At 46.6% G+C, this 16,417-nt stretch overlaps 1 protein-coding gene and 1 pseudogene across 3 annotated transcripts in view; both read left to right on the forward strand.

Annotated features, from left to right (window-relative positions):
- The window catches only part of ece1 (endothelin converting enzyme 1), a 294,825-nt gene that overhangs the window by 163,402 nt on the left and 115,006 nt on the right, over window positions 1-16,417 (forward strand). For all 3 annotated transcript variants that reach the window (XR_011587618.1, XM_070860115.1, XM_070860114.1), the window contains one exon: window positions 1,754-1,966. Coding sequence is in view for 2 of the 3 variants with exons in the window: in XM_070860115.1 (XP_070716216.1) it covers window positions 1,754-1,966 (213 nt within the window). In the remaining variant the exon portion in view is untranslated. The remainder of the gene's footprint in view (window positions 1-1,753; window positions 1,967-16,417) is intronic.
- LOC139229436 (U2 spliceosomal RNA) lies at window positions 14,804-15,005 on the forward strand (annotated as a pseudogene).

Consider the following 16,417-nt stretch of genomic DNA (forward strand, 5'->3'; position numbering starts at 1 on the left):
AGAGGCAAATTATACAAGTGTCCCCTAGCTAAAAGGTTGGGGAGGCACTAAAACCGGCAATTAAACAAATTAAACTTTAAACAAAGGTAATCAAATTAAAATTTGGTTGCCGGGGGTGATGATGCACTCCAGTCCCTCCGGCACCCACCTCTCGCGGAAGGCCGCAAGCGTGCTCCATCTCCAGGGACACCCTGACTCGGATGTAACCGCAGTCAACAGCTCTACAACTCTTTTAGAGTAAACAAAATAAACATTAGATCTGGGGGACACTCCAGACACTTTTAACTGCCCTCTTTTTTTGTTTTTTTTGGGGGTTTTTTGTGATTTTTTTTTTGGTGATTTTTTTGGGGCATTAAAATGATATATTTTACAAGTGCCCCTATAAAAGGGGAGGGGGACACTAAAACCAGCAATTAAAACAAATTAAACTTTAAAACATATAAAATCAAATTAAAATTTGGTTGCCGGGGGTAACTATGCACTCCAGTCCCTCCGGCGCCCACCTCTCGTGGAAGGCCGCGAGCGTACCGGTGGACACCGCGTGCTCCATCTCCAGGGACACCCTGACATGGATGTAACCGCACTCAACAACTCTACAACTCTTTTGGGGGAGGGGGACAATATAAACATTAGATCGAGTGCATGCATTACAATAACCAATTCAAGCACCTCAGCAGTGTAAGGGAAAATCATTGTAGGTGACGGCCAGGATTCAACTGCCCATCTTTGGATGGTATGGCTACCTCCTCTTCATTTTACATGTGGAAGAGAAGCTTCTCTGTCCTTCACTTCGCCTGTTAATTCCCACTGCCTTCAAAATTTATGAGTAAATAGTTTTTTTCAAAATGGTCCCTATTTTGGAATCGACTATGATATTCATAATGAGACGTATCAAATTTAATGGAAGCATAGTTGAAACTTTCCAGGGTGAATTGACTGGTGCCACGCTTCCAAACGGAGCTGCACTCGTAAGGAGAGCGGGTTGGAGAATTGGTGTTCTAGCCTGACCTCTGACCTGTGCTTCCTAAAGCATGGCTCCCGCTGGGACTGTGGGCTCATCTCTGGAGTAAACCACAAGGACAAAGCATTTTGGACACTCCGGTGTAGCGCAATCTTCTACACATCCTTTACAAACACAGTTTCAGCACACTTGGACTTTCCCTCACCTCATGTCTGCGTCTGTTGTAGACTAATTGATAGAAATTGATTGCCGTGATGAGTCAACCTCTATTATCATTGTATCAATCGCCTGCCAGGATGGGAGGAGGCGAACTCGATGGATCTTGGCCTTTTCCTGTCTAGTAATTCCCATGTTCCTATCTCCCCGGATGTGGAAGAGGGAAAGCACGAGGGGGCAGTACGATTCCTCTTTTAAACTAAAAATGGAAGAATGCTTGACTTTCTCTCCAACCAATGACCTGCTGAGTGATATGCATTCCGAGCTCTCGATGCCACCATTTTGTTAAGTCATTAATTGCAGAGAAAGAAACACACCTGGATCTTTTTCATTACAAGAGAACGCTCGCTCCCTAAAAAGTCTGTCGGCTCCACAGACTGTGAAGGTCATACATGTACAGCATTGCCCTGGCAAGTCCCGAGTCCTAGCAAGAGTTTCAAAATAGTTTGGCTGAATTTATTTTCAAAGTACCAAATTTATGTGCGTGTTTTTGCAGTGCCCATGGGCACTGACTGGGTGGTACAGATTTAACCCAAAGTATTGTTGGATCTCAGTGTGCTTTGCTTTGTGTTGCAGATACCCCGAAGATTTGTCTAACCGAGTCCTGTGTCATCGTCGCCAGCAGTGTCCTCAAATCCTTGGATCAAAACGTTGACCCCTGCCACAATTTCTATAATTACGCCTGTGGGGCCTGGATTAAGGCAAACCCGTTGCCCGATGGAAAGTCCAGGTGGGGAACCTTCAACAGCGTGTGGGACAAGAACCAGGCCATCATGAAGCATCTCTTGGGTAAGTGTGTGCACAAGCACTTCACTCGCCTTCAGCACAGCCTCCGCTGAGTATCCAGTACATGGGGCAGCTCATCAGGGTGGTAGGATTAGATATAGATTGTTCTGACACAGACCCGATGGGCTGAACGGCCTCGTTCTGTACTGCAAACCTCCGTGGTTCACAACAAAGCAAGTGAGTTTAACGAAGGGAAGGAAACAAAAGTTGTATGGATCTAACCTTTTTTTTCCATACATGAACCCATGACCTCACCAAGGTGAGAGCGCTCCCTTGAGCCAGACTGATTCCTGGGATGGGGGATTGTCCTGTGAGGAGAGATTGAGTAGACAAGGCTTATATTCTCTCGAGTTTAGAAAAATGAAAGGTGATCTCATTGAAACATACAAAATTCTTACAGGGTTTGACAGGGTAGATGCAGAGAGGATGTTTCCCCTGGTTGGGGAGTCTGCTCGGCCCCAGCACACTTCACCCTCGAGCCAGAGCCCTCCTGCTCCACATCAGCCACATCGTGACACCAGCAACTGGAAATGTCGGCACGGGTTGTTTGCTGCGGATTGGATTGAAGCTGTTGCAACGCCACAAAGGGAGGGCATTCGTCCCCGTCAATCTGAGGTGTATTTGAACCCGAACCCAAGCCCCAGAGGTGAAAGCACGGTGTGCTAACCCGCACTCTGTACAGTCACTTTATTTGCAGTGCACTTCTGGGAGACTGCAGACTGACTCCAAGGGACCTTGGGATAAGACTTTGTTCGCTTGTACATTTATCTCTTTCCTGTTTAAATGTTCAGCTGATCGCTCAGTTTGATAAATGATTGACCTGTGACAGCTTCGTTGGATAAAACAGGACATTTTATTTCGTGGAGGATGGATTTTGAGCTGAATTCTCAATTCCTAATTCGAAGCAGGTGGCCTGTGCTTATCCAGCTCAGGGTCTGGATGCTATTAGGGAAAAATGTGCCTCCTTCTGAAAGAAGGTGAGGATGGATACGAGAGAGGGGGGCGGATACTCTCTGGAAAGGACAGAGTGTAAAACACTCATTTACCCAGAGCCAAGCATGAAGTGCTGTCTGTATTAGTGAGTTTGGGTGGTTTCTTGAAGTGATGACAGAAGGAGAGCGTTATCTATTAAAGTACTCGAGGATTCAATGAGAAAATTGAGCAACTGTAACATTAGCGGTTTTAAATTTAAAAACTGAAACCTAGTGGGTTGATGCAAAGGATTAAAAAGTTGGAAGGACTTTAGTTTGTGACTGGAACTAGAAATTGTTGGACTGATGAAAAAAGCTAAAGGTGAACCACGTTTAAATCCAGTCAGCTGTGTATTCCAGATAAACATCACCAACCCATCTCTCCTGCATAACCTCAATGAGTCAGTGAGGCAAAACATTTCGTCCTTTTCTCTGGACAGTTTTCTCTCCTGTTTGCTGAAGCCTGGTGCTTCGTGACTCGGTGTTGGGAGAAGGTCAGCAACTGGACCAGACATTGGGAGCATCATTTTAACCCAACCCGCCAGTCAGGAAATCCACAGGATCGGGTGGAGCGCCAGTTTTACACTTGCCCTTTATTACAAGAGGATTTGAGTACAAGAATAAAGATGTCTTACTGCAATTCTATAGGGCCCTGGTGAGACCGCACCTGGAGTAGTGTGTGCAGTTTTGGTCTCCTGACCTAAGAAAGGATATACTTGCCATAGAGGGAGTGCAACAAAGGTTCACCAGACTGATTCCTGGGATGGGAGGAATGTCCTATGAGGAGAGATGGAGTAGACTCGACCTATATTCTCTGGAGTTTAGAAGAATAACAGGTGAGAGTAGATGCAGGGAGGATGTTTCCCCTGGGCTGGGGAGTCTAGAACCAGGGTCACAGTCTCAGAATAAGGGGTCAGCCATTTAGGACTGAGATGAGGAGAAACTTCTTCACTCAGAGGGTGATGAATCTTTGGAATTCTCTACCCCAGAGGTCTCTGGAGTATATGCAAGACAGAAATCAATAGATTTTTGGATATTAAGAGAATCAAGGGATATGGGGATCGGGCGGGAAAGTGGAGTTGAGGTAGAAGATCAGCCATGATCTCATTGAATGGCGGAGCAGGCTCGAGGGGCCGAATGGCCTACTCCTGCTGTAAATTCTTATGTTCTAGTGCTCACACACTTTCCCACTCTCTCCTTACGCTCCCACTCGCACGTCCCCTACGCATGCAAACTCATATGCACGCACATACACTTTCCAAGCGGGCGTCCCTGGAGAGAGAAAATCGGCCGATAAAAATCCCCCCACAACTACCCCAGCAGCTCATTGACCGTGGCCCAAGACGTGAGCCCTATCTGACCGTGTCACCCAGTGCCGCAGCGCTATTGGGCGGAGCTACAAGCCCAGCTGTGCGTGAAACCAACATTGCTGGTGTGGCGTAAGTGAGGGGGTGGGGGGGGATTGTGTTGTGGCATTAAGGAGCTGTGTACGGGGGGAGGAATCCTCTTCAGCGACTGGCTGCCGAGTTTTGGTCCGTGTGTATTTTGAAGTCTCCGCAACCCCCCTGCCACCCCCGACCTCCGTGTAACCACTGCTGAATGATCTTGCAAGGACCTGAAAAACTTAGTTTTACTGCAGGGCGTTTGCTGAGATTAATTGACATCTGTTTGTCCCTCTGTTGATGTATGCCTCTTATTCAATTCTTTTTCTTTAATTCGTTTTTATTTTAGGAGTGCGAGGCCGGATGAACCCTGTTGATTTTTGTAAGAGGCTCGCATTCCTGAAAATTCCCCTTGCTGTGCTCTCCGATGTTTTTATTAAGCGTCAGCTCACCCCTTCTTTGACTTGATTAATTCCAACTTCCGAGGGCTGTGTGTCGTTCCTTTAGTTGGTGCGAATAACCTGCTTTCACTGGACTCGTCTCTTCTGTTTCTTTGAATATTGGGAAGACCGAAGCCATTGTTTTCAGTCCCTGCCACAAACTCCGTTCCCGAGCCACTGACTCCATCCATCTCCCCAACTTCTGTCTGAGGCTGAACCAGACTGTTCGTAACCTAGGTGTCAAAATTCTCATCCTTGTTTTCAAATCCCTACGTGTCCTCGCCCCTCCCGATCTCTTTAATCTCCTCCAGCCTCACAACCCCCCCGAGATATCTGCACTCCTCTAATTCTGCACTTTTGAGAATCCCTGATTTTAATCGTTCAAACATTGGCATCTATGCCTTCAGCTGCCTGAGCCCCAAGCTCTGGAACTCCCTCCCTTAACCTCTCTGGCTCTCTACCTCTCTTTCAAGACACTCCTTAAAACCTTCCTCTTTGACCAAGCTTTTGGTCACCTGCGCTAATTTCTCCTTATGTGGCTCGGTGTCACATTTTTTGTCTCATAATACTCCTGTGAACATAAAAGCTTAAATAGGAGCAGGAGTAGGCCATACGGCCCCTCGAGCCTGCTCCGCCATTTAATATGATCATGGCAGATCCGATCATGGACTCGGTCCATTTCCCCGCCCGCTCCCCATAACCCCTTATTCCCTTATCGGTTAAGAAACTGTCTATCTCTGTCTTAAATTTATTCAATGACCCAGCTGCCACAGCTCTCTGAGGCAGCGAGATTTACAACTCTCAGAAAAGAAATTCCTCCTCATCTCAGTTTTAAATGGGTGGCCCCTTATTCTAAAATCATGTCCTCTAGTTTTAGTCTCCCCCATCAGTGGAAACATCCTCTCTGCATCCACCTTGTCAAGTCCCCTCATAATCTTATAAGTTTTGATAAGATCACCTCTCATTCTTCTGAATTCCAATGAGCAGAGGCTCAACCTACTCAACCTTTCCTCATAAGTCAACCCCCTCATTTTTGGAATCAACCTAGTGAACCTTCTCTGAACTACCTCCAAAGCAAGTATATCCTTTCATAAATATGGAAACCAAAACTGTACGCAGTATTCCAGGTGTGGTCTCACCAATACCCTGTCGCAAGACTTCCCTGCTTTTATAATCCATCCCCTTTGCAATAAAGACCAAGATACCATTGGCCTTCCTGATCACTTGCTGTACCTGCATGCTAATCTTTTGTGTTTCATGCACAAGTACCCCCAGGTCCCGCTGTACTGAAGCACTTTGCAATCTTTCTCCATTTAAATAATAACTTGCTCTTCGATTATTTTCTGCCAAAGTGCATAACCTCACACTTTACAACATTATACTCCATCTGCCAAATTTTTGCCCACTCATTTAGCCTGTCTCTGTCCTTTTACAGATTTTTTGTGTCCTCCTGACACATTGTTTTTCTTCCCATCTTTGTGTTGTCAGCAAACTTGGCTACGTTACACTCAGTCCCTGCATCCAAGTCATTAATATAGATTGTAAATAGTTAGGATGATTCACTACGTTAACGGTGCTATATAAATATACGTTGTTATTGTTGCAATAATCGAAATGGAGTAGAGGAGCAAAGGGATCGAGGAGTTCATCAATCACTAAAAGTAGCGATGCAGGTTAACAAAAAGCAAACCGAGCAGTTGGGTTAATTTCTAGAGGTATAGAATTGAAAAGCAGAGAGGTCATGCTGAAGTTGTATCCAACCTTGGTTAAACCACACGTGGAGTACGGCGTACAATTCTGGTCGCCATATTATAAAAAGGATATGGAGGCACTGAAGAGGATAGAAAAAAGATTTACAAGAACTGCAAGGTTATACCTATCAGAAAAGGATGAACAGGCTGCGTCTCTTTTTCTCTTGAAAGGAGAAAGTTGAGTGACCTACTCGAGGTCTTATATGAACGGACTTGATAGAGTAGGCACACAGAGAATGTTTCTACTAGTGGGGAGGAGCAAAACTAAAGATATCAAATGGGGAATTCAGAACTGTAATGTATTCATGAGTTCTTTGCTAAAGAATTAATAGCAACACATTGCTGTTAAGAGCTACTTGGCTTATTTGCAAAAGGTTTAACAATCACATTGCACATTACCAGTTGCTCCACCGGGCTCACAACCATCTGCCTCATCGTGGATCCCCTGAACCCAACTGTCTGGGGTTTTATTGAGTCTTGTGACCATCACGTGACTGGCTAAGCCACTCCCAACTCAACAATTATTTTAATGTAAAACTATAAATCAAGTGCCCCCTTATTAAAGAGGCACTAGAACCAACAAATTAATAAATTAAACTTTGGACCATTAAACAAATCAAATAAAAGTGTGGTTGCCGGGGGTGATGATGCACTTCAGTCCCTCCGGTGCTCACCTCTCGTGAAGGCCGCGAGCGTATCGGTGGACACTGCGTGCTGTAAACAGCTCTACAAACCTGCGAGCATACTCACAGATGGACACATTGCAAGAAGAAACCTCTTTACCCAGAGAGTAGTGAGAATGTGGAACTTGCTACCACAGGACAAATATTTTAGGTGCATTTAAGGGGAAACTCGATAAGCGTATGAGGGAGGATGGTATGATAGTTAGATGAGGAAGGATGGGTGGAGGCTCGAATGGAGCAGGAACCGGTTGGGCTGAACGGCCTGTTTCTGTGCTGTATATTCAATGACATTCTATGTATTCCAGAGCGGAGTCGAGGGAGAACACTATAAATAAGGGACAGTGCACCAGTCATCCATGCTGATTGTTAACACCCACTGTGTACTGCTCCATTGTCAACAGAGAAGCAATGAATGAACTTGCATTTTATTTAGCATATTTCATGATATCCCGATCAATGAAATACATTTGAAGTGTGGTCACTGTTGTAATGTAGGAAAACGCAGCAGCCAATTTGCGCACAGCAAGCTCCCACAAACAGTAATGAAATAAATGACCAGATAATCTGTTTTAGTGAATGTTTATTAACTGTTAAATATTGGCCAGGGCAACTCCCCTGCTCTTCTTCGAATAGTGCCATGGATCTTTTATGTCCACCTGAGAGGGCAGACAGGGCCTCGGTTTAACGCCTCATTGGAAAGATGGCAACTCCAAGATTGTAGCATTCTCTCAAAACTGCACTGAAGTATCAGCCTAGATTTTGTGCTCAAGTCTCTGATTCAAATCCCACTCCAAATGACCTTTTGTCTCTAAGGGAGGGGTGCTACCCACTGAGCCAATCTTTAACAGCTGGGATTTTCACTTTACTGGTAACGAGGGAAGACACTTCAGCCCATCCAGGCTCACTGAGTCATCCAGCTCCCAATCAAGGCTCAATCTGACCAAATTTCCTCTCTATCCAACCCCAAACTGATCCTTTGAGTAGAATAATATAACGATGTAGGAAAGAGTTATATGGAAGGAAGCAGAGCTGAAACAGGAAACATTTATGGGATTTTTTTGAATAAACAGACCAGAGTGATTTAAAGTCTGGTTTTATGAGAAGATGTTCTCTGTCCTTGTGAGGCAAGAACAATGTGCAAAAACCTGAGTGATGTCTAGCATGAGAATTATCACAGGTATGCTTTTATCTCAACTTTAAAATGTTGTACCTTGCCTCTGAGTCAGAAGGTTGTGGGTTCAAATCTCACTCCAGGGACTTGAGCACAAAAAAAATCTAGGCTGACACTCCAGTGCAGTGCTGAGGGAGCGTTGCACTGTTGGAGGTGCCGTCTTTCAGATGAGACATTAAACCGAGGCCCCATCTGCTCTCTCAAGTGGATTTAAAAGATCTCATGGTGCTATTTCGAAGAAGAGCAGGGGAGTTATCCCCAGTGTCTTGGCCAATATTTACCCTCAATCAACATAACAAAAAAACAAATTATCTGGTCATTATCACATTGCTGTTTGTGGGAGCTTGCTGTGTGCAAATTGGCTGCTGCATTTCCTATATTATAATAGTGACTACACTCCAAAACGTACTTCATTGGCTGTAAAGCGCTTTGAGATGTCCGGTGGTCGTGAAAGGCGCTATATAAATCCAAGTCTTTCTTCCTTTAACACTCAGTATTCCATTAGCTTTTTGTTGTGGCCTTAATGTCTTCTGAATCTTAACCCCAAAATCCTGCTTCTACATGACTCATATTTCCCCCGTTCAAAGTATAATTGTTTTAGTTTTCTTTACCAAAGTGTACCACATCACACTCACCGACATTCGCTTCCATCTGTCACTTGTTTTTGCCCATTCCTCTGTCTTATCAATATTCCCTTCGGAATGAGTTTTCGTAGCAGCCAGATGTGACTATTCTAGTAGCACGACGCTAGACACACAGTAAACACAACGGCAGAAACAGAACCAAATCAAAGGGTTCTCCAAAGTAAATATTGCAATAAAACTTTAACCAAATACAACGCTAGCCCTGGAACAGTTCCCAATATTTTCAGTGGTTAAACAAACCTACCCTTTGATATGTGTAATGATTTTAAGTATCACTGCCAGTGAAATCAAACAGACTGCATTGGCCTCATTATTCACTATTCTTTCTATGCTCGGGGGCTGCCTTGCTCCCTTGAGGGGGCGCACAAGTGACCCGGGAATACAGCGCTGTGGGACCGGACCTTTTATGTGGGAGTGTCCGACTCGTGCAGAAGCTCGGGTATCGCTGCTTGGCATATTACAGAGCTGCCTTGACCCAGATATTACCTACACGCAGTAGTCCCACCCTTTGTATGGGTGTATCTCTTGAGTGGTTTATGACCATTTTCAGAAGCTCAAAGTGGGTGGGCAGATGGTGGGGGGAAAGGAGCCCAATGCCGGAGCAAGGGTCATTAAATGTACAACCCTGAGCCATTGAGGACATCCCTGTGGCCCAGGTGAGTGTTACCATCATGCAAGTGGTGTGCTGGGATCTCCCTCTGTCCTGCAGCTGTAAGCATTATTCAAATGCACTGACACTTGTGAGAAAGAAAGAAGTTACATTTGTATAGCGCCTTTCACATCCTCAGGGCAGCCAATGAACTGCTTTGGAAGTACAGTCACTGCTGTGGTGTGGCAAACACGTCAGCCAAACAGCGCACAGCATAATCCCACGATCAGCAATGAGATAAATGGGCAGGGAGGTTGGTGGGTTGAGGGTTAAATATCGGCCAGAATTCCTGGACATCTCCCCTGCACTTCTTCATGGTGCTGTGCGATATGTTACGTCCTCTTCAACAGACTCCATTTAAGCCTCATCTGAAAGACTGCACCTCAGCCCTGCACTGCATAAACCGAGATTACGTGCTCACGTCTCTGGGGTGGGGCTTTCTCACACTGAGACCAGAGTGTTACCACTGACACTCCGTGCTCGGAACGGACCTGAAGATACAGGATGTCGTCATCATCATCATCATCATCATAGGCAGTTCCTTGAAATCCTGAGTTCTCAGGTGACTGAACAGTCCAATACAGGAATCACAGTCTCTGTCACAGGTGGGACAGATAGTCGTTGAGGGAAAAGGTGGATGGGACTGGTTTGCCGCACGCTCCTTCCGCTGCCTGCATTTGATTTCTGCCTGCTCTCGGCGATGAGACTCGAGGTGCTCAGCGCCCTCCCGGATGCTCTTCCTCCACTTAGGGCGGTCTTTGGCCAGGGCCTCCCAGGTGTCGGTGGGGATGTTGCATTTTATCAGGGACATTCATACAGAATGTGATCCAGTGGTAACACAAAATGGAGGCTGACATCTGAGCAGTTTAAAACCCTTTGGCAATGGTGATGGCAGGGTGTGGAAACCTCATTGCCAGGTTACGGTGGCAATCTTGGGTTGAGGTTAAGGAAAGTTTGAGTGTGAGGTAAGGAAAATGAATGTGACCCCCCCACCGGTGATTTAGTTCACCCACAGCTGGAATAGTACCCAGCTTTGGTCACTGTTTACACAAGGTTAGAATAACTGGAGTGCAGTGTAGGGCAGTAGAAACGGTACTTGGGCTTGGTTACAGGAGCGACAGTGATGGAGTAAAGGAGCTCTCGGGCCTCGGCAACACCTTGTCGGTGAGCTGCGGACGGCACACGGCGGCATCCAGGGGCAGCTAGTCAGTTTCGTTGGGCCGGCACCGCTCGGGTTGGTCCTGAGGCGCGAGGGAGGGGGCGGGGTGTGATCGGAGGGTGGGGGGCATTGAGGAAAGGGGGGCAATCAGAAGGTGGCTGAGTAGGGGGTGGCAAGGGCCTTCGGGACTTGTGTGGAGTGGGGACGAGCACGTTTGCTTCTCCCAGCTCCGCTGTCAGATAAGTATTTTTTTTAAATGGACGTATGTGGTGAGGACCTTGGTTACGTTGCCATGGAGACCTGATCATCCCGAGCACAGCAGGCCCAGAAACGCCACCTTCAGCTAAGCCTAATTTCACGAAGGGGGCCTCAAACAGACATTAGGACTCCTAATTACGCATGAAAAGGGCCTGACAGCTGTTTTAGGCACGAGCTCTGGATGCCTATTCTAGAGCCTTTACCAATATGGTGGTCGGCGCGGTACGTGTGCGCGCACTCTGCCCACCATGTTGGATTCTTAGGCGGCCATTTTACACCTGTAAGACAGGTACGGCATCGGTGAACCTCTAGGCCAAGGAGTACAATTGCAAATTTTTTATGAAATGATTAAAATATTAAATTATAAGTCCTCCCTGAGAGGAGCCAACCTGTGGAATAAATAGAGGGTGCAGAGCAGGCTCTTGTTGAGCTCGGTATTTATCTAAAAGGTGGGGCTAACTGATGAACACACACGGAATGTCGTTATACCCTCCAGTCCAATTGCTGAGCAACTATTGGGTCCAATGAATAGTTGGCACATTTTCTGCTCCAAACCCTGTGTTAAACCACGTTTTAAAACTTCACTTTGAAAATGGTGATTAGCTGTGAAAATTAATATGAAGGATTTATTGAAAGGCGAGTGTAAAGGATTTATTGAAAGGCGAGTGTAAAGGATTTATTGAAAGGCCGAGTGTCATTCATCACAGGTTGAAGTAATCGGAAGCACACGCTGGGTAAGTGGCTGATTTCAGTCCTTGTGTTTGGCACTTCCTTTATGGCTCCGCGTTGCCACGGCAACATTTCCTTCAGTGTGTGATCTTCTGCGGCCTGAATGAAGGTCAAATCGTTGGCGAAACTCTGCGGACCCGTCCACAACTCTGAGATAAACATAAGAACATAAGAAATAGGAGCAAGAGTAGACCATTTGGCTCCTCGAGCCTGCTCCGCCATTCAATATGATCGTGGCTGATCTGATCCTGGGCTCAGCTCCACTTCCCTGTCCACTCCCCATAACCCTTGACTCCCTTATCATTCAAAAAATTTGTCTATCTCCACCTTAAATATATTCAGTGACCCAGCCTCCACAGCTCTCTGGGTCAGAGAGTTCCACAGATAATGCCCATTGAAGAAACAGCAATTTCAGCCCATTGGTGGAGCAGTGCATCTTTGGTATAGGCTGTAGTAGCTCAAATTCAACCCTGTTCCGTAATGGGAGGGGTCTTTGTTGTAAGAGATAACAAAAAAACAAAAGTGGCCGATGTTGGAGGAACTCCGGGATAAGAATCAGAAGGGGAACTGTAATGGAGTTGGGATACAATTTTGGGCATTATGCAATCTGGATGTCAGAAATATAGAGAAACGAAGCAGATGGATTTCATATTATTTTATTATTTCTCTAATGCCATGGTTAGAATTACAAATGTTGCCAAAATACTCATGCTGAGGGTGCAGCTAGGATGCCAAGGCAGTGCCACTCAGAATCAGAATGCTGAGGTGGAATGCTTCCCATCGTGGAATTGCTCCCTGTGGAAGCAGTTGTACAGAGTGATGAGGCTGTTGGATCTTGCACTGGGCCTTTATCACATTGCCCAGCGAATTCCAAGCACTGGCAGTAACTCCCAAGACTTCTGTGCGCCCACAGAGATCGGCATGGATAGCTGATCAAAAGCCGCACATGCAAATTTAGCCTTCTGACCACTGCCAATCCCTGAAAGTCATTCTGTATCGAGCAGGTGATCGAGGGACCGCCTATGATGATGATGAGTACCAGCACTCTTGTCCGTGGCTGTGGGTTCAAGTCCCACTCCACAGACTTGAGCACATAGATCTAGGCTGACTCTCCAGTTCAGTGCTGAGGGAGCGCTGCACTGTCGGAGGTGCCGTCTTTCAGATGAGATATCAAACCGAGGTCCCGTCTGCTCCCACAGGTGGACGCAAAAGATCCCATGGAACTATTTCGAAAAAGAGCAGCCAAGTTGTCCCTAGTGTCCTGGCCAATATTTATCCCTCAACCAACATCACTACAACAAATGATGTGGTCATATATCTCATGCTGTTTGTGGGAGCTTGCTGTGCACAAACTGGCTGCCACGTTTCCTACATTACAACAGTAACTACACTTCAAATGTACTTCATGGCTGTAAAGTGCTTTTGGACATTCTGAACTCATGAAGGTGTGACATAAATGCAAGACTTTTTAATAGTAATCTGAAAAACACATTCCATGTGGAATTGCAAATTGCATTTGTAGCTCAGATGGGCACAGGAAGACAGGAATTGCTGGATGAAAAAAGACCAAGGTCCATCTAGTTGCCATCTACCACCCTGATAGTTGCATGATGCAATGATAATGGAGTTTCCACTAATCCTAGCTATCAATTAGTCGACAACAGACCCAGACATGACACGAGGGAACTCCCGGTGCTGGAGAGATTTGGGAACCATAGGTCAAAAGTCACCGGTTCCTCCTAAGCCTGTTACACTTACCACATCATGTCTCAAATTACTCATAGAGTGTATCCCAAAACATTGGCCCTGAAATTTCAGCCTCTCCAGTGCGTACGGGATGCACACACACCCAAAGACCATGCACCTGAATCTGTCTTGGATCGCACGCATCCCTGGGAGAAGGGCCTTTGCGGGCAGCTATTTGCCCAACTCCTGCCCAGCGAATGTCCTTCAAACTCCCACGTCTTGTAAAAGCAGCCACCCTTTCCTTCAACCATTGTCTGTCCCACCTATGACAGAGACTGTAATTCCCGTATTAGAAACATAGAAAATAGGTGCAGAAGTAGGCCATTCGGCCTTCGAGCTTGCACCAACATTCAATATGATCATGGCTGTTCAGTCACCTGAGAACTCACTTTTAGAGTGGAAGCAAGTCTTCCTCGATTCCGAGGGACTGCCGATGATATCATCATCATTCTATAACTGCAAGTCCAAATGGAGTTTGAGGTTCGCCGGGTAACTGCAGAGTACGAGTTGCCATAGCGATAACGCCCTGCCCACAATGCACCGTATGCCGTTGCTGCACTCTCCCTCAGCCACAACTTGTGAAAGGGAAGCATTGCATTACAAACTGGTTTCTCCACAGGTCAGGATCATTGCCCCGGAATTTCCTCAGAGCTTCTCCCACTCCACCGGTGTAACTTTGGTATTCACGGTGTTTCCGCCGATCTTGCATCAGAGTTACGTCGGGGGAGCAGGAGTAGTCATGTGGAAATTCTCCGTCAGTAACTTCTCCTTGTTTTACGCGCTGTCTGGGAACTCAGGTGGGACTATGAGTGAAATTTGGGCAGACTTGTTTGGGTAAAAGAATGCACTTTGAGGAATCCGAGCCCAGGGTTACTGAATGAATCCTGTGGGTGGTATCTTGCATTTAGAGCTGGACGATATACCACTGCAATCCAATTGTTCTTGGAAATTGGGGACATTGTGCAGTAATGACTGAAGGTATTCATGTCTTAGTCTGCCTTGTGCACTCAGTCCATCGATCAGTGATATATCGCCAGCATTAAACAAGTGGAAGTGAGACTTACAAAGACTTGGGCTGGATTTTCGGCGTTTAAGATTTCGGGGCGTTAATGGCAGCGGGGTGGTCCTGATGCCACCTGGGAACAGTTTGCGCCTCAGTCAGCAAAATTGGGCAGCTGGGCCCTGAGTGTGGGGCGGAGCACTAATGGAGGCGTTACACACCTCTCTTAGGGCACTAGGCCGGCTGAGCAAGCGACAATCGCTTCTCGGCCTTTTGGCTAAGATCATGCGTAACTGACCTGACAGGGGAGTAGCCACCATGACCTCCGGGTGGTTCTCCCTGGATCAGGAAGGTATATGCTTGCTTTTTTGGAAACAGGAGGTGTGTGGGGGACCTGACCCATCCACCTCCATGGCACGAACCTGGTATTGCAGTACTTCTAGGAACGGTGCAGTGGCTCTAGGCCTTTTGGCTAAGAGCATTGGCGCAGAGTGATCCTTGGCGTGTGCAAGGTGACCTCTGGCGTTTGTGATTTGACAAAGAATTGGAACGATTGGCTACGAATTAAAAAAAAAAAATCCCGAGTTAAACTGCCGGCCTCGGAGCGCCCTGAGAGGTCTGGCGGGGAAAAATAATAAACCTGAAAAAAAAACATTCCCAATACACAGCCCACACCACCACAACATAAATCGCAAAAAAAGTTAAATTAAAACCAGTCACACTTACCTGAGGTGGACAGTGCTTACCTCACTGCAGCCTCGACAGCTTGAAACACCCGCTTTCACAGGCGTTCCCACCAGGGGGCGCTCTACGGAGCGCTACGGGTCAGGCGGGAGCCAAAAATTGATCCGGTGTCGCGAAAGGGACATTGCACACCGGCTCGTCTCCTCCGGCAGGTAATGCTCCGTGCCCCGCCGAAACTGGCACGGAATGTCCTGGCGGGGCGCTGGAAGCTGGCCGTCTGCCCGGAAGAGCTCACCGCTGCCATTGCCACCCCTCCGGGACACTAACAGGGGCGGCAACGAGCCGAAAATCCAGCCATTGGTCGCCGTTATTCCTAGATATTCTTGCTCCCAGTTTTTGAACATGTTGAAGTCAGTCTTGTAACATTGTTCATTATATTCTTCGGGCTTCCAAAATATGACCTTTCACCTTGAGGACAGATGCGGGTCATTCTGTTTGTGTGTTAGATGCAGTGGGGTCGAGGCCACACGATCCTGTACACGACAAGCCATTGTAGCAACTCTCCGGCATCTCTATACCAGTAGAACGATACCACATGAAAAAGCATAAAACTTCAAATGATTCCTGCAAAAGTGCCTGTTAAAGGCCCAGTCACCCTTGTTCCTCGATTCTCCTGGCCTTTTCCCCTTTTTGCCTGACGTCTCTGACACTTGGCAAGGTTGGGCTCCCCAGGGACTCCAGTTACCTTCTCGTGCCTTGCGGAAAGGGTGAGCCTCACCGTCGAGAGTTGGCAAGATATTTTGCCATCCGTGCCAAGCCTTCGATTTGCCGTTAGTTGGCACATAACTGGCCATCTCGGTCAGGGAGGGCCTAAGCACGGCTTGTGTGGGTGTGGAAACGAATCTGATTGGTGCTTTTCTGAGTTCGGATGTAAGGAATAATGTTGAATAAAGGTTACTTAGCAGCTGGCTGTGAACTGCCTGACCTGGGAGTGCTCTATATTGACACTGGGTGATAGAATTGGAAAACAATATAGCATTCACCAGATTTGATATCCTGCATGTTAATGAGGTTTAAATTATTCATTCTTCAACATGCATCACTTCACTATTGTATATTTTTTTAAGAGCAGAATAAAAGGATGTATTGTGAGGTCTTGGTCAGCCAAGGATAACTCTGGGCAATTG

This window comes from Pristiophorus japonicus, chromosome 18 (assembly GCF_044704955.1).
Source record: "Pristiophorus japonicus isolate sPriJap1 chromosome 18, sPriJap1.hap1, whole genome shotgun sequence".
Classification (NCBI taxonomy): domain Eukaryota; kingdom Metazoa; phylum Chordata; class Chondrichthyes; family Pristiophoridae; genus Pristiophorus; species Pristiophorus japonicus.